Source organism: Dama dama, chromosome 8, assembly GCF_033118175.1.
Source record: "Dama dama isolate Ldn47 chromosome 8, ASM3311817v1, whole genome shotgun sequence".
Classification (NCBI taxonomy): Eukaryota; Metazoa; Chordata; class Mammalia; order Artiodactyla; family Cervidae; genus Dama; species Dama dama.
This window is the reverse complement of record NC_083688.1, coordinates 7,511,845-7,539,248: the sequence shown is the minus strand read 5'-3', so window position 1 is coordinate 7,539,248 and position 27,404 is coordinate 7,511,845. Positions and strand designations below refer to the sequence as shown.

Below are 27,404 nucleotides of genomic sequence, written 5' to 3'. Positions count from 1 at the left end.
CAGCAGCCTGAGGGGAGGGGTGTCTGTCTGGCTCACTGCTCAAGCTGGTTTGCAGCACCTCTCTTGGCACTTTGGAGACTTGGTATTTGAGCAAGAACACCGAACACCGAACACCGAACCCTAACCCTAACCCTAACGAAGAAACTGACAAGGCCCATAGATTGCCGGTGGGAATTTGCCGTGTGACTCAGGGACTCAAACTAGGGCTCTGTGACCACTTTGAGGGGTGGGATGGGGTTGGAGGTGGGAGAGAGGGTCAAGAGGGAGGGGACAGATGTATACCTATGGCTGATACATGTTGATGCAAGGCAGACACCAACACAGTATTGTAAAGCAATTATCCTCCAATTAGAAAAAATAAATTGGAAAAAAAAAAGAAACTAACAAGGTCTGTGTCCGGTTAGCAGGGACCCAGCCCTTGCAGCCTCTGATACAGAGAGACCAGCCTGAGTCGGCCTCCAGCAGCTCCTGGATCCAGTGGCCTGCAGCTCGGTAAACAAAATCCATTATTTCCTTTTGGTGCTACTTAAAGAAAGAAAGAAAGGAAAGTGAAGTGGTTCAGTCATGTCCGACTCTTTGCGACCCCATGGACTGTAGCCTACCAGGCTCCTCCGTCCATGGGATTTTCCAGGCAAGAGTACTGGAGTGGGTTGCCATTTCCTTCTCTGGAGTTCCTTCCTGACCCAGGGATTGAACCCAGGTCTCCCGCATTGTAGGCAGATGCTTTACCGTCTGAGCCACCGGGGAAGCGGCAAAACAACCACCCGGACCCTCGCTTACCGAGTAAGGCCACCAAGAGGAGAATCACCACGATGTTGTTGGCGTTCCTCTCCTTGTAGAAGTACAGTAGCAGGCAGAAGAGAATGATCTCCACAAGCTGCAGAGAACAGCAAGAGGGGAGGTCAGCGGGGGGCCACGGGCGAGACCAGGAGACCCTGGTGGGCTGGGCTGGAGTTTATGCTGCGGACCGCATCAGCCGCAGGCCCCCTGTGTGGAGAGAGAATGGAAACATTTCCCAGACCACTGCTAGACATCCTGCAGGGACGCAGGGAACGCTGAGTCCCTCCAACCCCCACCCTGTGGGGGGAGTCCACCTCATCCGGGGGCTCTGAGGGTGCTGTGCCCACCTCACGCCCACCCCGTCTTGGACGGTCATGGTTCACCAGGCTGGGCTGGTGTCCCCCTTTACCGTTCCATGGTAATGCCAACTAAAACTGGGGAACTGGTCACAGAGGGAGACGCGTGACTGCTCAGGAGAAGAGCTCTTCAGTAAAGTAAGTAAGTATATATATATACCAGTTACCCACTAACCAGGCCACTGAGGTGTGCAGTTTGGAAGAGTCCAAAGGAGAGGACATCTGGAGTCAGGGAGGCCCGGTTCTGAGCTTGGATCTCCTTCTAAACTAGCCGGGTGACCTTGGGCAGGTCACTTAAGTTTTCTGAACCTCAGTGACCGCCTCTGTGAAATGGGGATAATGACAATAATTCCTAACTCATAGGCCATAATCACAGCTTATACTTAACAAGCTCGTGAATCTGCCTGGCTCTCTTCTAAGCATGTTATCTTTCTTCACTCAACTCATTAAATCAGCACCATAATTCTAGGAAGCAGATACTACTGCAATCCCAAGCTAGCAAATGGCAGAGCTGGGATTTGAACCTGAACAGTTTGGCTCCAGGACACATGAGCTTTCCCACTAGGCTATGCTGCCTGCAGATGGGGGCCCTGTGCCTGTGTTCAGAAGATGCTCCCCATCAGTAGAATCCTACTGCCTGCAGTGCAGGAGACCCGGTTTCAATCCTTGGGCCCAGAAGATTCCCTGGAGAAGGGAATGCCTAACCACTCCAGTATTCTTGCCTGGAGAATTCCATCGACAGAGGAGCCTGGTGGGCTACAGTTCATGGGGTTGCAAAGAATCCTACCAGAAAATGGAATATTAGAGAACTCTGAAGTTTGAGACATTCCCCACCCTTGCAGCAACAACTTGTCCTTTCTACTCCTTATAAAGGTCCAGACACTGGCAATACTCCTCCAGAGAATGAAGTGAGCCCGGCGCCCAGCGAAACTGAAACAACAGCTCAGCTCCATTTGCCTGCCGTGACCTCCCACCGAAGTCTGTTTACCATAAAAACCAATACAGAAACATTAATTGGCATTTTAAAAAGAAAAACACTCTTTTGATTCCTCATAATTATGAGACTACAAAACACAGTGGCTGTCATTTTCCTGTGTCTTCCTGTCTTTGTCAGTGAATACCTATTTTATCTACTTGTCATCATCGTCAAAGCCCAATTTTGTGCTGGGTTGTTTTTAGTTACCTAAACAATTTTCATGTTTCATGAAGTTGTCATAATTATCTTTCATTGCTGCAGAATACGCCATCAAGCAGATGCAGTTATTCCTCAATATTTCCAACTGATGTGCATGGATTCTGGCCGGGGGTAGGGGTGGGGCCAATTTCCCCAGCATTTTCATGATGCTTGAATGCATCCCGGGAGGGTGCTTGGCCTCCTATTGCAGGATGACTGCGTATGTGTTGCTGCCTCCTGACAGACCACGAGTTCTGTGAGTACATCTCATTTAGTTTTTATATCCACGGTGTCTGGCATAGAGCAGACACTCATTTATTGAATTTGATTTGGCCAAATTCCTCCAGCTGCCTCACAGTCATGATGGAGGAGGATAAACTGAATTGGCCACTGAGCATCGGTCACATGCTGGGTGGTTCCCACACCATCTGCGTCTCTCCTGACAACCAATGCGGGTCCAGGGATCGGCCAGTTTACAGAGAAGGAGGCAGAACATGTGGCCGAGGGCCTTGGTTATGGCTGCACAGTAAGGAATGGACTCAAGCCCAGGACTCTGTAAAGAGAAGTCTGTGTTCTGGGATCAAGCTTTTCCTGAAAAGTGGGTCTCTGGCTCTGCCTGGCAGACACTTTTCTAGGCCCGCCAGGTCAATGCTGGGGCTGGTGGCAGTCGGGAGATGACACAGCCCCAACCTTGGGGAAACCTAAATCCTCTGATTTGTGGGAAATCCGAGGGGAAAGGACGTTCGGGGCCTCTGCAGCAGGCCCAGGCGGCCGAGTTAAGACCAAACAGTGAACGCCTTGATCAGCAGGCTGTGGTGACACGTGAGGCCAGGCAGGCAGGGTTCGGGGGACTCTGAGCAACCTCACTAACCCTGAGATCCAGTTTTCTAGTCCATAAAATGGGGAGAAAAACACCTGTGTTATAGGACTGTTGAGGGAATCTGACAGGTGAAGAAACAAATTTTCACATCCTGAGGTCTGGGGAAGTCATTCTGGTTTATACACAGTTTAACTCAAATTTTATGCTAACTAAATCAGCTTGTTACATTGTATGTCTGCTTTAATTATGAAAGGAAAGGGAACATTGGCCAAAAGTAAAGAATGTTTATGTTAAAATTAAATGCCTTCCTTTCTGCTATCCCTTCAATGATTCCCTCCCCAGGTACCAAGGACAAACTGACTTGCTGAGTACACGCTGATCTGTTTTTTTAACTTGAAAGAACATATCTTTGACTTGTTTAATGTTCTCTGCCCTGACAAGATAGAAAATTGTGCTGAAAACAGGCTTCTCCAGAGCAGGTCCTCAGAGTTATCTGAGAGGCTGAATCCTGGGCTACGGTCCATAGTTTGGCTCATATAAAACTCTTGGTTTATTTATTATTTTTGGTGACAGATAATATATTAAAAAGCATTTAACAAGGTGCCATGCATGGAGCAGGAACATACCAGTAGCTTTATCAAATACCTTCGATGTTTTCCTTGATTAGTCTACTCGTAGACCCAACCAGGATGTAACTGGAGCAGAGGACTGAGCTCTGGTTGGGGGTTTAGGAAATAAATTTCCCATTGTCTCTCGTTTTTCTATCAGCTTCTATCAGCTGTGTGATACTGGGCAAAAACAAATAACTGCTTACAATTTTAACTTTTTTTTCTTACCATAACTGTTTTAAATGCTCAATGCAGTGATATGTAAAGACAAAAACAAAATAAAAACATAAAGCATAATTCCATCTCCCAGAGACAGCTATTGATGGAGCTTCTGTTTTCTGTCCAGTCTTTTACAGATAATGTACAGACCTACAAATACCTCTAAAAAATCAAGGGGTCATATTATACATGTAGTTTTAGACTTTACTCAGGATACAGTGGGGGAAAAAAAATACTTCCCTGGGAACTACATATTCCTGTGAGCATGGTGTTCAGTGCTGTGAGATACATCATGATTCCCGTGAACCCCATCTTGCTGGGAATTCAGATTTTCGGTTTCTAGGACTCCATCCCTACACCCACCATCCCAGGTGGAAGGACTGGAATTTCTCGTACCATGTACAGGAGAAAAGGCCAGCTCACGAGGTGCCTGATGATGTTATCGCCTGTCATCTTCTCATGACTGTTGGGTGCGAATGTCACCAGCAAGTAGGTACCCACGATGGCCAGACCGCAGCCAACGAAGGATAAGATGTAGCGCCCTGTGGGGAGAAGGAAGTGTCACATGGCTCACTGTAGGCATTGGCCAGGCCAGCACGTGCCTCTGGGGCAACACATGAGGACCTGCTGTTGTTTGAATTTTCGCTTTTTCTTTTCTTTAAAAAAGAAAAAAAAAAAGAATATCTCCCTGAATGTCATTTAAAAAAATAACATTTAACATTAAAAAAATTTTTTTAATGAGGTATAGCATGCATAACAAAAAAGTGCTTGATGAATTTTTACAAAGTGAACTCACCTGTGTTACCAGCACCCAGGTAGAGAAAGGGAACATTAGCAGGACCCCCAAACCCTCACTCGTGTCCCCTTCCCATCAGTAGACTCCACCCGCAGGGTAACACTTTGACTTCTACCAGCACTGACTGTTTGCCTGGGTTTGTACCTCATATTGATGGAAGCATACACGGTTTTCTCGCGTCTGTGTTCACGCGAGATTATGTTTGTGAGAGTCTTCTGCATCTTGGCCTGTGGTGACACTTCCTTCATTCTCACTGCTGTATGGCGATCTACGTGTGAACAGGACACAATTTACCATTTCTACGGTGGATGGGCATTTAAGTAGCCTCCAGTCTTGGGTTATAACAAATCATGTTGCCAGGAACGTTCCTGTGCATGTCATTTGGAAAACAAATGCATGTACTTCTGTTGGGTATAAAGCTAAGAGTGGAATTCCTGGGTCACAGGACATGCAGATGTTCAGTTGAGTAGTTACTGTCATATGCTTTTCCAAAGTAGCTGTACCCCAACTTCCACTCCCGCCAGGAGAGTATGAGTAAAACTGCATATTTTTTTCTTCTTCATTGTAGCTGTTTTGGTATTGTGCTCTGATTGCATTTTACAAGGAACATTCTAAAGCTAGATAGGCGAGATTAAAAAAAAAAAAAAACATATATATATATAAAACCCTCAAAAGCAAACCTTCAGACCCTCTGTTTTCCAAATGACAGGCATAGGAATCTTCATGGCAACATGATTTGTTATAATCCAAGACTGGAGACTACTTAAATGCCCGTCAACAGTAGGAATGATAAACTGTGTCCTATTCACATGTAGACCAACATATAGCAGTGAGACTGAGGGAAGTACCACCACAGGCCAAGATACAGAAGAATCTCACAAGCATAATCTTGTGTGAACACAGACAATTTAAAAAACTGTCTAATCCTCTCCCAGTTGGCTATTTAAACTACTCCCAAGGGAACTATCTAAATACTATCAACACTACTCCACAGACTTGTCAGAGACTGTTGGTGGCCCAGGAGGCATGCTCCTGGGTGAAGGTCCAGAGTCTCCTGACTCTTCCCCAGGGTCCTGTCACACTCCAGTTGAACCCTGTGGGGTTGCTGAAAAGCTTCTGAGGTTGAGGGAGCCCAGCCTCAGGCAAGCTGAAAAGGGCTATGACTTCTAAGCTGCACATCTGGTGACTGCAGGCCTCTGGATTTTCCTGTGATAGAATTAACTATACCAGCTCCATTCTACCATCTCTCGGAAACATGATACCACATTAAATGTCCTTTATTTTCATTCTAGGCTTCAAAAGGTGTTAAAAAAAAAAAACTAGTTGTTAAATTGCTCAGCAAATGAAGGAACCATGGTTAAACTCAACAGGGTAAGTTCTGTGCAAGCCTATTTCTTTAAGTTCTCTGCAGGCAGGGACAGGTCTTACTCATCAACATGCCTGCATTGTCCAGCAAAGGACTAGCACTTGGTGAGTGAATGCTGAATTTAATAGAACTTTAAGCAGGGCGGCCACACACAATTGTGCAGGTTGCTTATTGCACAAGGGCAGTGAGGAGGGCTAAAACCTAGCCCAAGCTCTGCTCACCAAAGCAGGTGCCCACAGAACCACAGATGGTCAGAGGGGCATCTTTTTCCAGTTCACATAGGGTGTGCCACTCATTCCAGGACCACCTAGAATGACCCTGGAAGGGACATAAACCTCTATATTGGTCTCTGAATCAGCCCAGCCCTGCCCCTCTCCTTTGCAGAATTACTACAAATCATTCTGAGTCTTTGAGGCATGGTTTATTTGCTGAACAGTTCAGTTCAGTCTCTCAGTCGTGTCCAACTCTTTGCGACCCCATGGACTGCACCACACCAGGCCTCCCTGTCCATCACCAACTCCCGGAGTTTACTCAAACTCATCTCCATTGAGTTGGTGATATCATCCAACCAGCTCATCCTCCATCGTCCCCTTCTCCTCCCGCCTTCAATCATTCCCAGCATCAGGGTCTTTTCTAATGAGTCAGTTCTTCCCATCAGTTGGCCAAAGTTTCAGCTTCAGCAACAGTCCTTCCAATAAATATTCAGGACTGATTTCCTTTAGGATGGACTGGTTGGATCTCCTTGCAGTCCAAGGGACCCTCAAGAGTCTTCTCCAACACCACAGTTCAAAAGCATCAATTCTTCTGTGCTCAGCTTTCTTTATAGTCCAATTCTCACATCCATACATGACTAATGGAAAAACCATAGCCTTGATTAGACTTGCTGAATAGTAGTTCTGCTTTTTCCAGTGTAAGATTCTTTTCTTTTTCTACCTCCTGCTCCCATCTTGCTCTTACTCTTCACCAGTGATTCAGAACAGTGGTTCCCAAACCTGGCTGTGTGTCTTCGGCATCTTGCGAGCTTCTTCTCCCTAACCTTCTGTATTCAGAAACTTTCAGACACACAGAAAAATTGAAAGAGTTGTATAGCAAGCACCCATAGTCCCCCACCAAGATTCTAAATTGACATTTTCTTATACTTGCTTTATCGGCTATTGATCCATTTTCTTCATCCCTCCACTCATTCTTCAAGCCACGTTATTTTCGGATATATTTCAAAGCAAGTTGCAGACAAATATACTTCATCCTGGGGAGCTTTGTAAGAACGCAAATGCCCAGGGCCCTCAGCCCAGATTCAAAGTCTCTGGGAATACAGCCTGGATCCACCATTATGTCACTTCTTAGCGTGGCTTGTAAGGTCCTACATCATCCAGCATGGATGCCTCATGCCTCCTTGCGCTCATGTCCTCCTTCCTCCTGTACTCATCACCTTACAGCTACACCGGCCTTACTGATACCAGATGCACCAAACTTATTCCTGCCTCAGGGCCTTTGCACCTGCTGCTTCCTGTGCATAGAACACTTTGCCCACAGACCTTTGCAATGGTAGTCTCCTCAGTATTACTTGGATCTGGGCCCCACCTCTTCAGAGAGTCTATCCCTGATCAGTCTAGGAAAAGCATCCCCATGTTCCCAGTGCCCCACCATAAAGCATTGTTTTCTCTGAAGCGCTAAGATCTAGAATTATCTTGTTGATTTAGTCATATAGTTCACTTGTTTATTATATATAAACATGTATACAGATGTATACATATATATAGGGCTCCTCCAGTGACTCAGCGGTAAAGAATTTTTTGCAATGCAGGAGCCTCAGGTTTGATCCCTGGGCTGGGAAGATCCCCTGGAGAAGGGCATGGCAACTCACTCCAGTATTCTTGCTTGGAGAACCCCATGGACTGAGGAGCCTGGTGGGCTACAGTCCATAGGGTCCAAAAGTCGGACACAACTGAAGCGACTCAGCATGTCTGCACGTACACACATATATATAATATATACATTAGACTGTAACCTCCATCTGTCCTACTGCTGTATCCTCAGCACCCACGGCAGAGGGTGGAACTTAGTAGGTAACTTCTTCGCCACCCCTTGGGTTTCTATGTGGAGGAGCCTCCAGTGGACCCACACTTCTGCCTCTTGCCCCATTCATTGGTCCACATTTCTCAACTGAATGGAGATAATCTATGAAAAGAATTTAAACACTCGGATTTTGTTCTTTTTTCTCCCTTCTCTGCCACAGGGTATGTACGGCAGTAATTCTGGATAAATGTTCCATTCTGTAAACCTAAATATTTCCTTGGGAGACTGGCCCAAGGTCTAGCTGGGGGCTGGGGTGCACTGGAGGAGCATGTAAACAAGTTCGTGTGGCTGCATGTTCTAATCTAACTTTTGTTAGTAACAAAGCATAACTTCTGACCTCCCATGTTTGGCTTCCTTGTTTAGTTCCCATTGCTTTAAAACTCAGGGAAAGAGGGCGCCTTTTATTGGGCCTACTAAAATCCCAACAATAGATGTTCAATAAATACTGATAATAAATACTGATAATCAGTATTTATATGCAATGAATGAAAGCCCATTTTAAAAAGTCTCACAGATGGTTCTGATGGATAGCCAGGTTTGGGAACCATTGATTAAAAATCCAGCCCTCAGTAGCCTGCTGAGGGTGGGATATAGAACCACACAGAGGAGGAGACAGATGATCTCTAGATTAGAAGGAGCTGGTTTTATAATGAAAAAAAAAAAAAAAAGGCACAAGAATAAAACTATGAACACGGGCTCAAACCAACGAACTTACTCAGGAAGTCTTTAGGTTTCCATTTTTCTTTGATGAATATGATTCCTATGATGGCGCTGGCTGTAAGGAAAGAATAGCAGAGGAAGAAGAAAACTGAAGCTACTGGTAATAAAATGTGAGTCCCTTCGCCCACGCCCTCTGGGTCGGCTCATTTGCACTGGAGCTTGGTACTTCCTAAGCTCTCACTCCTGCTCCCAAGAGCTCAGTCCCTTGTAATGTCCATCTTCAAAACAGAGGCTCCTCTCTGAGTCTCCCTGAGGATTTCCTACAAGGCAAGGAGCACCGAGGGTTGACTATTTGCTGTGTGACCGGCAACTCACACAAGTTCTTTCTGGCACGTTCACTCTTTGGGGTGGGCGCTATTATGATTCCATGTGAAAAATGGGGGCACGGAGGCTGAGGGAGGGAAAGGAATCCCTCAAGACCATGCAGCTGGCAAGGAAAGGCTCAAACCTAGGACTGTTGGAGGCCAGGGCTCCTGCTCCTTTGTGGCAATGTCCACCTCTGATGTTTCCCCTGGTTCTTTTCTCTTCCTGACTCTTCCAAGCTTGCAGATGTATTCAAACTTCCTTACGACTGTCCTAAAAGAGGAGGCTGGCATTGATTGTGAATAGCTCTGGATTACTGTCTCAGCTCTGCCTCTTCTGGCTGCATTTCCTGGGTAGGTCACTTCTCCTGAGAATTCATTCCCTAGTCACTGAAATCATGCACTGGATCCAGCCTGCACCAGTGGGCCGGACATTAATAGTCAGGAAACCATAAGTAGCTCGGAATCAGCCACAATGTGAGTATTTACATCCTATATTTATGCCAGAAACACTACAAATCAGATCTTCCTTTTCTTTCTCATTTTTCTGTCCCTTCCCTACCTCCTTCCACCTTCTCTCTTCTTTCATTTTCTCTCTCTCAAGTTTGTTTATCAGCACATCACTGAAAATACCTACTTCTCCCTGGAGAAGGAAATAGCAACCCACTCCAGTATTCTTGCCTGGAAAATTCCATGGACACAGGAGCCTGGTGAGCTATAGTCCATGGGGTTGCAAAAGAGTTGGTTACAACTAAGCGACTCAGAACACAGAGTTATAGGGGCAATTAAATGAGATAGCACATGCAAATTATTTATCACACAGTTTGTGATCAATAACTGAGCTTTTATTATTATTAAAGCATCTGGAACAGTGACTAATATGTAATAGGTACCCAATAAATGGTGGTTATTATTTTAATAGTTATTGTTTTTAATGTTATTTTTTTGCTGGGTGACTAAGAAGCTCTAAGAGCCCCGTAATTTCCAGGTGGCTGATCCCTGAAGTTCCATCATTATTCAGTCTGTTTTTAAGAATTTGGTTATTTGATCCTTATCAAACTTTAAAGGCTAATATTTACAGCACCTGTCATTCAGGCACATATTCCTCTTTGTGAATAAACGTTCTGAGAGCCCTTTGGACAGATCGGCAATGGGCAGAGGACAAATCTATTAAAACCCTGTTGGGACTGAGCAACAACACAGGTGTACAACGTGGGCCAGATGTAAGACAGTACAGAGAAGTCAAGACTATGGTAGACAACTTGCCTCAATGAAAGGCACTCAAATGATATTCTGAAACAATATTGTGTGGGTAAGAACATGGCATGCCTGAGGATCTTGGTCATCTTGTAGGCTGCCTGTTTACCCACCCTGGTCAAGAAAGAGGGGCTTTCAATAAATAGGATGAGGGAAAGGAAATAAGTTTCCACTCCTTTGCCAACTCCTGGTAATTGGTAATGACTGCCTGAAGCCCTGAGGATCCAGTCTCGCTAGGAAGGAAGGCTATGGTTGATTAGTGATGTCTGCCTTGGGTACAAGAGGGGCCATAATTGCCAGGCATATGCCATCCCTGCTGGCCCTCTTAAGAGGGCCTCTTAATTCCGGGAGGATTAAGACTCAAAATATGATTTTCTTCTTTAAGAGCAGGGAACAGCTTCTCAGCACTGCAATCCTTGCCAGCAAAGTGAAAGGAAATATTTCAAAGCAAGTTCACTGTGCTTGCTCCTACATACAAAAAACTATTGTCCACTAATCTACTAATATCTTTTATTTAAGAAAAAAAGAATTTTTTTCTAATTCTATTTTATTTGTGACCTCATGAACATCAAAACTCCTTTGTCTTCTAGATGGTTAAAATGTCTGAAACACTGGTTCAGTGATTATAGACATTACAGAAAAAATGGCAGATGAGAAAGTTGATGATATTCTTACAATGATATCGGTTGTTGTAAAAAGATCAGCAAATAAGCTGAATGTGCATTTCTTACAGGGGCTTCTCTTCTGGCTCAGATGGTGTGGGATATCTGAATTCTATGAAAGCTTAGTTTATTTTCATGGTGTTAGGATGAACAGGTCAAGGTTAATCTTCCTTTTGCAGTAGAAACAAAAAGCAATTCTGATAAACGTTCTGAATCTTAAACAGATTTGGGAGGCAAGTAGCCTGGTGTGCATCCCAGCCCTGCTCCTTACTAGCTGTGTGATTTGGGAAAAGTAGCTTCACCACTGTGTGCCTCAGTTTCCTCATCTGTAAAATGAGAACAATAACAGTGTTTCCCTCGAAAGGCCGCCAGGAGAATCAGTATCTGTAAAGTGCTTAGGGTAGGGGTTGCTGTGTCCGAAACCCTTGCTAAGTGTTAGGTTTTATCAGGAAGCGAAAGCTGGCTTGTTGAACAAGTCTCTTTGATCCTGGCAGTGACACTGATCACAGAGGTGGGCGAGTCCCAGGGGAGGGGTGGGGCGGGAGCTGGGTCTTACCTATCACAGAGACAGCGCTGAGGGGCACGATCAGAGAGAGGGGAGCAAAAGCGTAGGAGGCAAACACGCCCAGCTCGCCCAGAAGCATCAGGAACAGGCCCAGCCACCATGTCTTCGTCTTGAAATAGGCCCGAGGGTCCTTGGAGCCTGCGAGGCGGATGTGGCAGTACTTCTAGAAGTCCAAGAAAGAACATGATTCGTCCAAGACTCTGGGGAAAAGATGCTACAGCACACGAACCCTAAATCCACTCCCCCCCCCCCCCACCCCTGCCACTCTTAAAAATAACTTGGGGGAGATTGTCAGATTTTTCTGAGTCCTCCCTCAGAGAAGAGTAAACACTGACGTTCTAAATCTTAGATTGCTCTTCTGAGACAAGAGCTCTTCAAACTGGCTGTGAGGCTTTACATTCTCTGGGAAGCTTTGAAAAAATACCCGTGCCTGGGCCTCATCCTCAAAGGGGAGGTGTGGGCAAGGCCTGGAAACGTGCATTTCTGATGCACATCACAGGCAATGGGCAGTCTGGGGTGAGAACCATGACCTAAGGATCCCCACTTTAGCCCAGCCCTCGGGTTGACCCTCTAACTGCAAGGCTCAGGAGTCCCCATGTTCAGGGTGCCCACCTGGATACACTCCTTTCTGGAGAAAAGCTGGCAGTCTGCTGGGCAGATTTGTGAGTGTTAGTGGATCTTCCCCTCCCTTGGGTGGACACTTGGCCCAAGCAGGGACAGTATTCCTGGTTCTGGAAATGTGGACTCGGGACACAGACCCTGAGGCAGTGACTAAGGAAAGCCCAAAATGCATGCTGACTCAGAGGGTCAAGTCCACCATGTGGGTTGGATCATGGTGCGGGGCTGTGTAGAAGCAGATACGGAAGCAGAGGAACTGGTCTGCAGAGGGAGGAGAGGGAGCCAGACAAGGAGCCAAGAGACCACGCAGCCTCAGAAACACACACGTGTGCACACGTGGAAGCAGAGTGTTCATGTGCCCGCTCTAGAGAGGCACAGCAGCTTGCTCGCTGAAGCTGAGGGCAGCGTTAAGGGAAAAGGATTAGTCAATGTGCTGTATTTGTCCGGCTTGCAGGTGTCCAGTCTTTTTTTGTTTTCTTTCTTTCTTTTTAAGTTGTGGCATGTGGAATCTTAAGTAGTAACATGTGGGGTCTAGTTCCCTGACCAGGGACTGAACCTGGGCCCCCTGCATTGGGAGCACGGCGTCTTAGCCACTGGACCCCCAGTGAGGTCTCAGGTGTCAAGTCTTAGGCTGGGCTTCCCAGAAGCAGTCCGTGAGACAAGGGCTAGGAAGCAGGGCACAGATTTGGGAGGTGATTCCAGGAAGCAAAATCAGGGAGGCGGAAAGCGAGACAGGCTAGGGAAGAAGGTGATTGAAGGGTGCACTAGAGGGTGAGTTAGTGCTTAAGGCAACTGGGGCTCAGTTCCACTGAGGACCCTCTAAGAAACCCTGTGAACGCTCCTCAGAACCATCCACCGCAAGGACAGGGGGCTGGGGGTATTTATCCATTGACTCCCCACCCCACTGGTTGGAGGCTGCCCCGGGGCATTAACCACCAGCAGCACCCGACAACCACAGCTGGTCGTCTCGCTGCAGCTGCAGCCAGTGGGGCTCGCTCCCACGGTGTTCCGAGCTCGCTCCAAGCCACGGCTGCCTGGGATCTCAACCAGGCCGAGGGCATGTGAGGCAGGGCGTCCACAGCAGCTGCTCCAGGGCACCCCACCCACCCCCAGGGACTTCTAAACAACAGAGAGCACTGTCTTCACAGTTGAGGGGTGACGGGGGATGAAGTGGGGGCACAGAACCAAGAGAGTATCCTGGAACAACCCACCAGGTACCGTCCCAGCCCCGGGATGGGGTAGGCGACGCCCCACTGGGAGGAGGCAGACACGCCTGCACCGGATAACCGGCTCTGGCTGCCTGTCTGCACCAGGCAGCGCTGGGGATGGGGACATACCTGGAGATTCAGTGCAATGCTGACCACAAGGTGCCCGAAAATTGCCAAGAGAGCGCCGATCAAGTTTTCCTGTAAGGAAGGTTCACAGAAGCAGACACGAATGAGCTGGGCCTGAGCCAAGGGGTCCCAGGACACAAACTGTTCAAACAGTTTGAACCCAACAGTTTGCTGTTCCGAAACAAAATCAGAAAAACAACCTCATCACAAAACCGCACCTCCCCAGACCCTGTACTGGAATTTTTCTGCCCGAGTTTAATCTGGCTGCCGTGCCAGTTTAGAGAACGTGGCCTGGAACTGGACACTACCTGAAAGCAGCATCTTTTGCCTGCTGGCCCCAAGGGCCTGATAAGGCCTAAATCCGCTCTCCCAGTCCCCTTACTATATTGACTTGGCATGGTCTGGCACAGAAGTCAAAGTTTACAAGAAAAACACAGGCAGGATACATTTGCCATCTAATTAATGGAGACTTCCTCTTCTCAGAGGGGTCTCAATGAGACTCTTTTAACTGGCAAAGTTGCTGAGGACACTTAATTAGTTAATTTATAAAATAAATCATTATTAATATTACAATAATTATATTAATTATTAATTATAAAAATTATTAATTTTTTAATTTATAAAAATTTAATTTACATCACCTTAAGAATGAGGTTCGGATTCCTTAGCATGATATTTTTTTAAAAAAACTTTATACAGTAATAACCAAATAGATATTCACTATAGAATAATTAGGAAATATAAATGAAAAGAACAACAATGCAAGAAGATAAAAAAAATCATAGATGGTTCCTGCAAATGTTTTGGTTTTTGTAAAAAGAATTTTCTGTCCATAAATTTAGATGTCAATAGAAATGTTAATATATTTTATAGAAATAAGATGATAATTTGTTTTATATCCTGACCCTTTACCTAAGATATTATAAATGCACTCCCCAATGTGTGTGTGTACTAAGTCACTTCAGTTGTGTCCAACTCTTTGCGACCCCATGGATTGTGACCCGCCAGGCTCCTCTGTCCATGGGATTCTCCAAGCAAGAATACTGGAGTGGGTTGCCATTCCCTCCTCCAGGGGATCTTCCCAGGGATCAAATCCCCATCTCTTATGTCTCCTGTGTTAGCAGGTGGGTTCTTTACCACTAGCACCTGCAAAGCCCCTGATTCTATGAGGTTGAATATTTAAGATACCCCATATAAGTAGAATCATGCAGTATCTGTTCTTCTGTAACTGGCTCATTGCCTCAGTCAATTTGGGCTGCCGTAACAAATATGACAGACTAAGTGGCCATTATTTCCCATAGATCTGGAGGCTAAGAGGTCCAGGATTAAGGTGCTGGCTGATTCTGTTTGTGGTGAAAGTCCTTTTCCTGGCTTGCAGAAGGATACCTTCTTGCTATGTCCTCACATGGTAGAGAAAGAGAACTCTGTCTTGTCTCTCTTATAATGGCACTAATCCCATTTATGAAAGCCCCATTCTCGTAATTGCCCCCCAAAGTCCCCATCTCCAAATACCATCACATTGGGAATTAGGACTTCCACAAATGAATTAGGGTGGGAGGACAAGAGGCACTTTCAGTCTAGCACTTATTTCACTTTGCATAATATCCTCAAGGCTAACCCATGTGGTGGCATATTACAGGATTTCCTTCTTTTTTAAGGCTGGGTAATATTCCACTGTGGGCTTCCCTGTTGGCTCAGTAGTAAAGAATCCGCCTGCCAATGCAGGAGATGCCGGTTTGATCCCCAGGTCGGGAAGATCCCCTGGAGGATGAAATGGCAACCTAATCCAGTATTCTTGCCTGAGAAAAAACAAGGACAGAGGAGTCTGATGGGCTACAGTCCACGGAGTTGCAAAGAGTCAGACACAACTTAGCGGCTAAACAACAACATTCCACATTTCATTGTAGTATATACCACATTTTCTTTCTTCATTTATCAGTGGACATTTGTTCCCACATCGTGACTTCTGCCAATAATGCCGCAATCAACAACAGAGCACCAATATCGCTTTGAAATCTTGATTTCAGTTCTTCTGGATCCTGTCCACATTTTTGACCCATAGAATTGTGAGCAGCGAAACAGTTGTTGTTTTCAGCTCCTTAGGTTGTTTGTTATACAGCAACAGCCAACTGATGAGCTTCCTTGGTGGACCAAGGTCCCTTAACGATCCAACAGTTTTGGCTGGGACTCAAGATGTGACTCTATTCCAGATGCTTACAAGTGGGTGGTTTTGATCTTCCATTTGATCTGAGTATGGATCACTCTACTGTTTGGGGGTTTCCCACTTTTTTTGCTCAGTTAAGGTGTTTTAATGTCTTCCCATCTTAATGTCTGGCTCTAAAAGTCTTTTAAGGCCATTCTATGAACTCAGAATATCTTTCTTTAACTTGTCACTACCTTTTTTATTGAGACAAAATTCAAAAACCATAAAAGTCAGCATTTTGACCTTTGCAAAGTGTTTTGTTTTTAGTATATTCACAGTGTTGTTACAAGTAATGTCATTGAAAACGGTGGAATAAAAGAACTCCAGGGAACTATCCCTCCAGAAAAACCATGAATGAACTCGTAAACACTGTCTGAATCAATTTTTATAGAACTCTGGAGTCTAGTAAAAAACAAGCAGGGGAAGGCCTGGTGAAGAAAGAAGCATTTGCTTTATGGGCAGAGAGCACTGCAGCATTTTAAATCACCTGCCAACTATCCCTTAAACTACAGACTATGGTCGTCATGAGGACTGAGGGAGCAATAAGGACTTTATTTTTTAGAAACTGTGGTTGTGGATTCTGACCTGCCTGGCACAAAGGCTTGCCTTTGTTTTGCCCGACTTGGAGGGGTTCCAGGGTTGGTGGGAAGCTTCCAGGATGTTTTTGTCAAAAGCACTTAAAGGCAAAAGTATTGGCTGCAGCAGCCTGGGCAAGGGATGTCACTGGGATGAACAACAGACAGAAGGAAAAGACTGGGCAGAAAGAGGCCAGGAAAGAAGATATAAGGGGACAAGGTGAGTCGGGAAGGGCTTTTAAAAGCTGCCAAGGATCCTGGGGAATCAAGAAGACAATTCACATACACAGGGCTGGATGTGTGCTCCATAAAACACTTGAGAAGATGCTAAGCCTTCACCTCTGGCAGCCTTCAGGCAGAGGAGATGCAGCAAGAATTCAGACAGAGTTGTAAACAGACTGGTAAACCTTGGAGTAATGCCCAGGAGAGCCAGTCTGCAGAGCCTGGGCGAGTTTTGTCTTGTTTTGTTTTTGCTCTAGGCATTCAAGGAACTCTATTGAAACACAAACTGACTACCAAGCCAACAGACACAGACATGGGTGAGCCACACACAACAGAAAATACAGACTTTACCAAAAAAAGTTGAGAAAAATCACTAACCAAGCAAACAATAACAAATCACAACAAACAGAGGGTACAGGGGTGGGGTGGATCTGATTTCCAGAGATGCCATATAATCTTTTTTTGTTTGGCCACCCTGCACAGCCTGTGGGATATTAGTTCCCTGACCAGGGATTGAACCTGGGCCCTCCGCAGTGACAGCACCAAGTCGCTAACCACTGGACTTCTAGGCAAAGTTGCCACATAACCCCGAAAATGTCCAGTTTTCATCAAATCGTGCCATACTGATAACTAAATCCAGAACATTTCCATCACCCCCCAAAGAAACCCCAAACCCATTAGCATTTATTCCCCATTTCCCCTCCCCTGATTTTCTGGGAACCACTAGTCTATTAGCTGTCTCTATGGATTTGCCTATTTTGGACATAAATGGAACCTTGCCATATGTGGTCTTTTGTGACTGGCTTCTTTCATCTAGAATAATGTTTTTAGGGTTCATATAACAAAATCAGCAATTCATTCCTTCTCATGGCCAAGTAATATTCCACTATATGGATATACCACATTTTGTTTATCTGTTCTTCAATCACATTTGAATTATTTCCACTTTTTATCTATTATGATTGTTGTTATGAACACTTGTGTACACTATGCATATATATATATAGGTATATATAAGTGTGTATGTGTGTTTTCAATTTTCTTGGGATTATTCTAGTAGGAGTGGGATTGCTCAGTCATATTGCTCAGTAAACTCTACGTTTTACTTTTGAGCAACTGCCAAGCTGTTTTCTATAGTGGTTACACCAATCTACATTCCCACCAAACAAGGATTCTAATTTCCCTACATCATTGCTAACACTTACTATTTTCCTTTAAAAAAAATTATGATAGCCATACTAAAGAGTAAGAAATGGTACCTAATTGTGGTTTTGATTTGCATTTCCCTAATGACTTATGATGTTGAGTACCTTTCCAGCTATATATTGGCCATTATTTTATCTTCTTTGGAGAACTGTTTGTTCAAATTTTGGCCTATTTTTTAAAATTCACATGTAATAAAATGAACTATTAATCATCTTAAAATATATAATTCAGTAGCATTTAGTATATTTTCAATGTTGTGCAACCCTTTGCCTATTTTAAAATTTTTATTATTTAGTTGTAAGATTTCTTTGTATATTTGTTAAAAGATTTTTATTATTTTTATTATCTTTTTATTATTGAGTTGTAACATTTCTTTATATCAGTTCGGTTCAATTGCTCAGTAGTGTCTGACTCTTTGTGACTCCATGGACTGCAGCACACCAGGCCTCCCTGTCCATCACGAACTCCCAGGGCTTAGTCAAACTCATGTCCATTGAGTTGGTGATGCCATCCAACCACCTCATTCTCTGTCGTCCCCTTCTCCTCCTGCCTTCAATCTTTCCCAGCATCAGGGTCTTTTCCAAGGAGTTGGTTCTTCGCATCAGGGGGCCAAAGTATTGGAGTTTCAGCTTCAGCATCAGACCTTTTTTGGAGCTAGGAGCCAGTTTTGTGGAAGAGAATATTTCCAAGGATGGGGGAAGGGGAGAGAAGTGGTTCAGATGGTAATACAAGCGATGGGAATGATGGGGAGCAGCAGATGAAGCTCTGCTTGCTTGCCCTTGCTCACCTCCTGCTGTGGGGCCTGGTTCCTAACAGGACATGGACAGGTACTGGTTCACTGACAAGAGGTTGGGGACCTCTGCTTTATATGACTGCAACCTTTATTTGACACTTGTTTTGTAGCCTAACATATGCTCTATCCCAGAGACTGTTCCATGTGCATTTGAGAAGAATGTGTATTTTACTACTGTTGAGTGGAGTGTTCTATAGATGCCTGTTTGCTCTAATTGGTTAATGGTATTGTTCAAGTCTTCTATTTCCTTGCTGATCTTCCGTCCAGTTGTTCTACCCATTATTAAAAACGTGGTAATAAAGTGTCCAACTATTACTGTTGAACTATTTCTTCCTTCAATTCTGTCAATTTTTCTTTCATATATTTTAAGGCTCTGTTAGGTGCATATATTTTACAACTGCTATATCTTCTTATAGATTGACTTTTTTATCATTATATAATGTCCTTCTTAGTTTCTTACAACAATTTTTGTCTTAAAGTCTATTCTGTCCAGTGTTAATATACCCACTCAAACTCTCTTTTGGTTACTGTGAATGGAATATCTTTTCCCATCTTTTTACCATCAACCTATTTGTGTCTTTAAATCTAAAGGACATCTTATAGATAGGATATATTTGGGTCATATTTTTTAAACAAATCATTTCTGCCAATCCTGCCTTTTAATTGGGCAGAGTTTAATCCATTTACATTTAATATAATTACTGATAAGAAGGACTTCTGCCATTTCTTTATTATTCCCCCTGTATGTCTTATGTCTCTTCTTATTCCTCAATGTCTCCATTACTGTCTCCTTTCATGTCAAATAGACATATTTTCTAAAGTACCATTTTAATTCCTTTTTACTACATATTTTTGAGTTGTCTTCCTAGTGATTATACCAGTGATTATAATTACCATCTTAATTTCAGTAGTACATAAAACTTTGCTCCTATATTGCTCCATCTCTCCCTTCTCCCCTTATGTTGCAAATTTCTTCATTATCTTTTGCATTTCTTTCATTCAAAAAGATATTGTATTGGATTCTCCATATCTCACTTATCTTTGCTGATACTCAATTTATGTTTCCTGAATAAATAGCCTAATTTGAGCACAAATAAATGGAAATAATGGAAGAATGTGACACATGCCATAAAAGAAGGGGTGGAATTTTAAAGGAGGAACTCATTCTGGTCACAAGAAAGTATCTGGCTCAATGTCATGTGGCAGATGCAGTGGAAGGCCATAATCAAGATCCAGGGTCTTGGATTTTTACATGGCTGAGTTCTTTTCACATGGCTGGCCAGCTCTTCTACTAGAAATAGCTCGGTCTTTGTAAACCGACAGACCAGGCTTGTTTACATGAGAAATAATGATGACAATGATAATGACAAACAACATTTATTGAGCATTTACTTCATGCCAAATACTGTTGTAAGTACCTTATACATATGAACTCATTTAATCCTCATAATAAGGTAGGTACTATTATTTTACAGTTAACAACAAACTGTGGAAAATGTAAAGAGATGGGAATACCAGACTACCTGACCTGCCTCCTGAGAAATCTGTATGCAAGTCAAGAAGCAACAGTTAGAACTGGACATGGAACAATAGACTGGTTCCAAATTGAGAAGGGAGTACGTCAAGGCTGCTTATTTAACTTATATGCAGAGTACATCATGAGAAATGTTGGACTGGATGAAGCACAAGCTGGAATCAAGATTGCTGGGAGAAATATCAATAACCTCAGATATGAAGATGACACCACCCTTATGGCAGAAAGTGAAGAACTACTAAAGGGCCTCTTGATGAAAGTGAAAGGAGAGAGTGAAAAAGTTGGCCTAAACCTCAACACTCAGAAAACTAAGATCATGGCATCTGGTCCCATCACTTCATGGCAAATAGATGGCGAAACAATGGAAACAGTGACAGACTTTATTTTTTTGGGCTCCAAAATCACTGCAGATGGTGACTGCAGCCATGAAATTAAAAGACATTTGCTCCTTGGAAGAAAAGTTACGATCAACCTAGACAGCATATTAAAGAGCAGAGACATAACTTTGCCAACAAAGGTCTGTCAAGGCTTTGGTTTTTCCAGTCATCATGTATGGATGTGAGAGTTGGACTATAAAGAAAGCTGAGTGTCAATGAATTGATGCTTTTGAACTGTGTTGTTGGAGAGGACTCTTTAGTCGTTGGACTGCAAGGAGACCCAATCAGTCCATCCTAAAGGAAATCAGCCCTGAATATTCATTGGAAGGACAGATACTGCCACCTGATGTGAAGAACTGACTCATTTGAAAAGCCCCTGACGCTGGGAAAGATTGAAGACAGGAGGAAAAGGGGATGACAGAGGATGAGATGGTTGGATGGCAGTGCCAACTCAATGGACATGAGTTTGAGTAAACTCCGGGAGTTGGTGGTGGACAGGGAGGCCTGGAGTGCTGCAGTCCATGGGGTTGCGAAGAGTTGGACACAACTGAGCGACTGAACTGAACTGAAGGAAACTGAGGAACAGAGGGTATGAGGAAGCTGGTAAGCTGATGAAGCGGAACTGGAACCTGGGTAGTCTAGTCTGACATTAGAGCCCATGCTCTCAACTGTTAGGTCAAACTATGTAATATATAAAGCTCTGGAACAATGCCTGACACAGGACAGGTATTTGGTAATTTGTAGCTATTATCAAGGACTGGGGAATCAGTTCTTGACTCAAAGGCTCCTTAGGCTAGTGCAGAATACAGACATTTTACAGAGAAGGGAAGAATAGCATTCCAGACACTTCTTCTCTTAATCTGTGCCCAGTGTATGCCATGTACTGTCCCTGTCCTCAGGTCACTCATATTAAACACCTGATTATTATTAATCACACTTCAGTTAGAGCTACCTAGAGAAGCACAGAGGCCTGATTTAGTGTGTGAGAGACACAGGGTTAAGGAAAGTCAGGGAAGCCCCTCTGAAGAACAGTTTCACAAGGAGATCTGAAGATCTAGACTGGTGGCGGTGAGGTGGAGAAAGCCATTCTACATCCTGTGGGAAGCCCGTATGGTGGCAATGAGCATGGCACCTTTGAGGGATGGAAAGAAGGTGATGTGGAGGGATATGATCCGGGGGGAATGGGCTCAAAGGTACTGAGGTGTAAAGGGGGACGTGTGTGTGAGAGCTTGAGGACCAATGAGGGTTTCTATGTAGCTGGGACTATCTTCTAGCAAGGACAGAAGAAAACTGAGGGTAGAGGGATAAGGCTTAAGGGGTGGGCTGACCGGATTGGGGGGGGTTTTCTATCTCATACACTTTGGTTTGGGGCTTGGAGATAATAGGGAGACTCTGAGTCATTACAACTGTTTCTAAAAGAGAAATCAGGATGGCAAGGTTTAGAAGGCCATACCCTTCAGACTGGGGGCCCTAGAGGCCTTCTTATACAAAGGTTTTGCTGATACTGATCATTGTAAGGGATTCTGCCACCAGATCCTCATTTCCATCCAGGCTTTTTGCTGGCTTCCTATAGCTTCCCTTTCTCACTTTTCTCAATAGCTTCTTCCCGGTTTAACAAAGAAAGGCCTGTCTCTCACTCACGTAGAATCTGATGCTGGTACACTGACCCAAGTTGTAAAACCACTAAGAAACCAAGGGGAATTCTGAAATTTTGTTTCCTGGGAGATTTATTTAGTGATAAATGCCAATTCTTGGAATTGTTTCCTCTTCCTCTCTCATACATATTTCTGTGAAGGTATGACAGACATTAGAATAGGATACTCTAGCCCTTGTTAGGCTATTTGAAATCAAAGAGTTTGATTTAACTGATGTTTGGACAATAAAGACTAGCTTTGTTAACTAGGATATATCCATGGTTCTAAGTTTTGACAAAAAAAAATATATTCAGGCAAAGTATAAAGTATTTATAATTAAAATACATGTACTAATATTTATAGTAAATATTTGAACTATATTCTATAGTTAAAATATATATTGTTGGTGCTCAGTCGCTAAGTTGTGTCCAACTCTTTGTGATCTCATGGACTGTTGCCTGCCAGGCTCCTCTGTCTATGGGTTTCTCCAGGCAAGAATACCGAAGTGGGTTGCCGTTTCCTTCTCCAGGGAATCTTGCCAGATCAGGGATCGAACCTGCATCTCCTGCATCAGCAGGTGAATTCTTTACCACCGAGACACTAGAGAAGTCCATATAATTAAAATACATGTGTGAATATGTTTTACAATACAGTAAGGGCAAAGGTATAGTTAAATTAACAATATTTCAAATTTCCCCAATCTTTTCTGAATAGATCAGATTAACGCAAGGTGCCCTAAATGAAAAAAGTTACTAGTATATTGATAGTGCTTTTTTGGTAAACTTCATGGAAACTGTAAAAGCAAAAACAAACCCCTTTTTAAATTAAGTGTGTCTAGTATGTCGTTCTGGAGAAGGAAATGGCAACCCACTCCAGTGTTCTTGCCTGGAGAATCCCAGGGACGGGGGAGCCTGGTGGGCTGCCGTCTATGGGGTCACACAGAGTCGGACATGACTGAAGCGACGTAGCAGCAGCAGCAGCAGTATGTCATTGTGAACACAAATGAATGAGGCCCTAAACATATTGTTAACTGATAGGTCAATAAAAAGAGTTTATCACTACCTGATTTTTAGCACAAAATTCGGAAGGAGTTGAAAGAATTCAGTGATTCACTACACTTCTTCCATTCCGGGTATGTACAGAAGCTCTTCTAGCCATGATAACCAAAGCTTGCAACAGAATGGATGCTAAATTCTATCTCATTCTACCAGTTAGTAATATGCATCTTAAATATTGAAAATAAAGTCCTGTTTTTCTCATTCAGATATATTTTTCTAAACAATGTTATTTTTTGCTCGAAAATGATGATAAAATTTATACTGCATTAATCAATTGCTTTTATTCAATTATATAAAGAATTCTGTATTGAATCAAAACCTATGAATCTTATGTCAAAGGAAAATTTTTTAAACGAAATTTGGTTACATACTCTACACTCTTTCTTGTAGAGAGGTATGATAGGTTATCTCCATAAAAATTTTAAGTGTTAAAAGACAGACACATGCAAACAAAGAAGAACAAAGAGTGTTTTTGCTCACCACCCAATTCTACAAGGATTAAGCTTCAATCTGCTACAGTTGCTGATCAACATTAAGCCAACAATAGGATGTGCTGTGTTTGGACAAACAGGCCCCTTAGAGAGTTAAATGCATACCTCAGAAGAAAAATTCAATGAACCCAGATTCTTGCATCTTCCCACACATAAAAATAAAAAGCACTAAAATCATTAATTTGAGATTTTTTGTGACTAGCAGTCATCTTTTACCCAGATGTATACTTTACTGCATGTGTTTCCTAGTAAAAAAATCACATATAAACTGGTTACTCCCCCTACCTCTTCAGAACAGCTTTCTCAGGGCTACTGAGAAGCTGTGTCCTGGGCTATAGTCCTCAGTAAGGTCTCTGAATAAAACTCAGACTCACAACTCTTGCACTGTGAATTTTCAAGTTGACACACATTTGGGGGATAATATTCTGTGGGGAAAATGGAAGGGAAATACAAATTCAGGGAGGAAAAGGAAAGATGTAAAATTTCCAACTGTTAAAGAAGAGTTTTTTCAGAAGACTGATGGTAGGTATCAAGTGGTCTTTATATTTTGGGGGCTTTAGTTAAGCGTATATAAGAGTTTAAAAAAAAAATAGAATTTAAATGCACCAGGAACTATATGCTTTGCAGATATTTAAATTTGTAATGAAAAGGTTTAAGTTTTAGATGTCTACTAAAAGAAAGTGTGAGAAAATACATTGTTTCCTTGGAGAGTCAAGTTTGAGGACTTCAAAGGAAGTCCTTCAGTCTGTGTTTGGCTCTTAGGATTGAAAGCAAGAACCTTAACTTCATAAGAGGCAAAATCTTGGGGCCAGACAGGTAGTCTAATAACTCAGTTTACCTATGCTAATGAGCAAATTGTTATAAACGGGCAGTAATTTTGCAGGAACTGCCTTGGGCAGGTAGGAGACTGGTTCCTGCTCCAACAACATCTCAAAGCTGTTTTATCTAAACCTTAGTCGGGGACAGAGGAGAGCCGAAACAAGCTCCAGGAGTTGTGCAGAAACCGAGACCTGGGTGGGGCTGTTCAGAGGGCAGGTGTGGGCCACACACTTGCAGGCTCAGGGTAGGCAGGATGGGGGGGTCGGTTCCTCGCTGCTCTGCTGGGTGGGAGGGTGGTGCTCCTCTGCCAGAGCTGGTGCAGAAACTTCTTGAGATTGTTTGGAAGAAACACTTAACACACCAACTTAGAATTAGGGTGAACCATATGAAATGGCTGATATCCAACCAGTTGTTTTTTTTTTCCCAACCAGTTTTGACATACAAAGGTGCAAAGGTGGAAGATTCATATGGTTCGACCTATAACTGGTAGTCACTATATTATTTTTACCAGGGAGACCAAGCCGTTCTCTGAAAAGACTAAGTCTACATGGATGTTGGAGAATGTGCTATGAAATGTGACACAAAATGGAGTCATTTAAGTCAAGGGGTTTTAAAATGGGGCTGCGAGGCCATTAAGGAGATGGACCTTACATACATCCTCACGGGATGCAACCATGACCTTCTGAACCAGGCCGAACCACAAATGTTCCAAGGACTCTGTAAGCTCATGTGCAACTTGTCACAGTAATGACTTCCCCTCTAGTGATGGCCTTAGAGCTCAATCATGCTTAGCCACAGCTAGCTTCTGTCTCTAACTCCAATGAAAATCCCTTCTAACGCAAGCCTCCCTTCACCTTTAAAAGCCCTTGACTTTTACTGTTTGAATTGATACTTGAATCTGTGTGCCCTGGACTGCAGTTCTTGAATTCCAAATGAACTCTTTTTGCTTGATTATTTCTCCCTAGGTTTATTTAGGTTGACAGTGTTGTTAACAACTTGCCAAGGCATAGTAAAGAGATGAAGAGGGGACATAAGCGGCTGTGGCCAAGCAGACAAGTCAGTGCTGTCTCAGGGAGGAGGCTGTGGAGGTGTGAAACCTGGAAATGAAAATTGTGAAACTAACAAGGATAAACAAGTCTAAACATCAAAATCAAGGTTAAAAGGTTACTATACTAATGAAGGCTGGCTTAATTTCCAAAATAAACAAACATCTCATATAACTCAATTAACAAAAAACCCCAGACAACCCAATCAGAAAATGAGAAGATCTAAACAGACATTTCTCCAAAGAAGACATAACAATATGATGGCCAACAGGCACATGAAAAGATGCTCAGTGTCACTAATTATCAGATAAAAGCAAATCAAAACTATAACAAGGTATCACCTCACACCAATCAGAATGACCATCATTAAAAAGTCTACAAATAATAAATGCTGGAAAAGATGTGGAGAAAAGGGAACCCTCCTACATTGTTGGTGGGAATGAAAATGTAGTCACTATGGAAAACAGTGTGGAGGTTCCTTAAAAAACTAAAAACAGAGTTACCATATGATCAAAGCAATCCCATTCCTGGGCATATACCTGGATAAAACGCTAATCTGAAAAGACACATGCATCCCAATGTTCACTGTACCACTATTTATAATAGCTGAGACACGGAAACAACCTGAATGTCCATCAACAGAAGACTGGATAAAGACATGGCATCAAAGATATGGAATACTACTCAGCCATAACAAAGAATGAAATAACGCCACATGTGCAGCAACAGGGATGCAGCTAGAGATGATCACACTAAGTAAGTTAAGAAAGAAAAAGAAATATCACCATGTGATGTCACTTATATGTAGAATTTAAAGTATGACACCAATGACCTTATCTACAAAACACAAGCAGACACAGAAGACAGACCTGTGATTGCCAACAGCAGGGGGCCGGGGTGGTGTGGCAGAGGGATGGACTGGGAGTTTGGACTCAGAGTTTGGAATTAGCAGAGGCCGCTATTTTATATGGAATGGATAAAGAAGGTCCTACTGTATAGCACAGAAAACTATATTCAATATCCTGTAGAAAAGAATATGAAAAAGAATGTATATATATATATATATAGAATATAGTTGTGTATGTATATACATATATTTATACATATAAATATATATGCATGTAACTGAACAACTTTGCTGTACATCAGAAATTAACACAACATTGTAATCAACTATACTTCAATGAAATAAATTAAAAATAATAAAGGCTGCTGTTTATGGAGCAGTTATACGTATTATATATGTATATATGTCAGGCATGGCACTGAGTTCTTTCCACACATGACCTTTGAGCCACAAATAACCCTATGAAGTAGGTATTATTCTGAGTCCTGTTTTAGCACACAGGTTTGAAGAAGTTTAGTGATGAACAAAGGAAGGCTCAGAGAAGTGAAATAAACTGCCCGAGGTGAGGACCGGAGGATGACTTCCGGTCTCTTGATGAGAATCACTCCTCCATGCTTTCTCCCACTGTGTTCTCTGAGGTTGCAGGACTTCAAAGGTGGCAAAAAAAAAAAAAAAAAGTTCCCCACCTTGTAAGTGCTACATTCCCACTGATGACACAGGCAGCTGAGGTTATTTTTAAAAGCCATTTCCACAAGCATATGAATCTCCACCCCTAACAAGTGGCTACAGACAGACCCGGTTAGTAACAGCAAGATAACTTAACACCCTTTCATCCGAGTGTTTCAAAGGGCTTCCTCAACCCTAATTATGCCCCAAAGCCTTGTGAAGTGGTGACTGGCTCAACTTCAAGAGAATTAAAGTCAAGCAAGAAAGTTGCCAGCGACCC

General features: G+C 43.3%; 1 protein-coding gene across 2 annotated transcripts in view; it reads right to left on the bottom strand.

Annotated features, from left to right (window-relative positions):
* Window positions 1-27,404, bottom strand: part of NIPAL3 (NIPA like domain containing 3) — a 52,938-nt gene that overhangs the window by 16,385 nt on the left and 9,149 nt on the right. Inside the window, exons 3-7 of one of the 2 annotated variants that reach the window (XM_061148212.1) lie at window positions 13,657-13,725; window positions 11,693-11,864; window positions 8,911-8,970; window positions 4,354-4,499; window positions 781-877 (exon numbers count right to left, since the gene is read on the bottom strand). In XM_061148212.1, the coding sequence (XP_061004195.1) occupies window positions 781-877; window positions 4,354-4,499; window positions 8,911-8,970; window positions 11,693-11,864; window positions 13,657-13,725 (544 nt within the window). The remainder of the gene's footprint in view (window positions 1-780; window positions 878-4,353; window positions 4,500-8,910; window positions 8,971-11,692; window positions 11,865-13,656; window positions 13,726-27,404) is intronic. The other variant, XM_061148213.1, reaches the window with a different exon arrangement.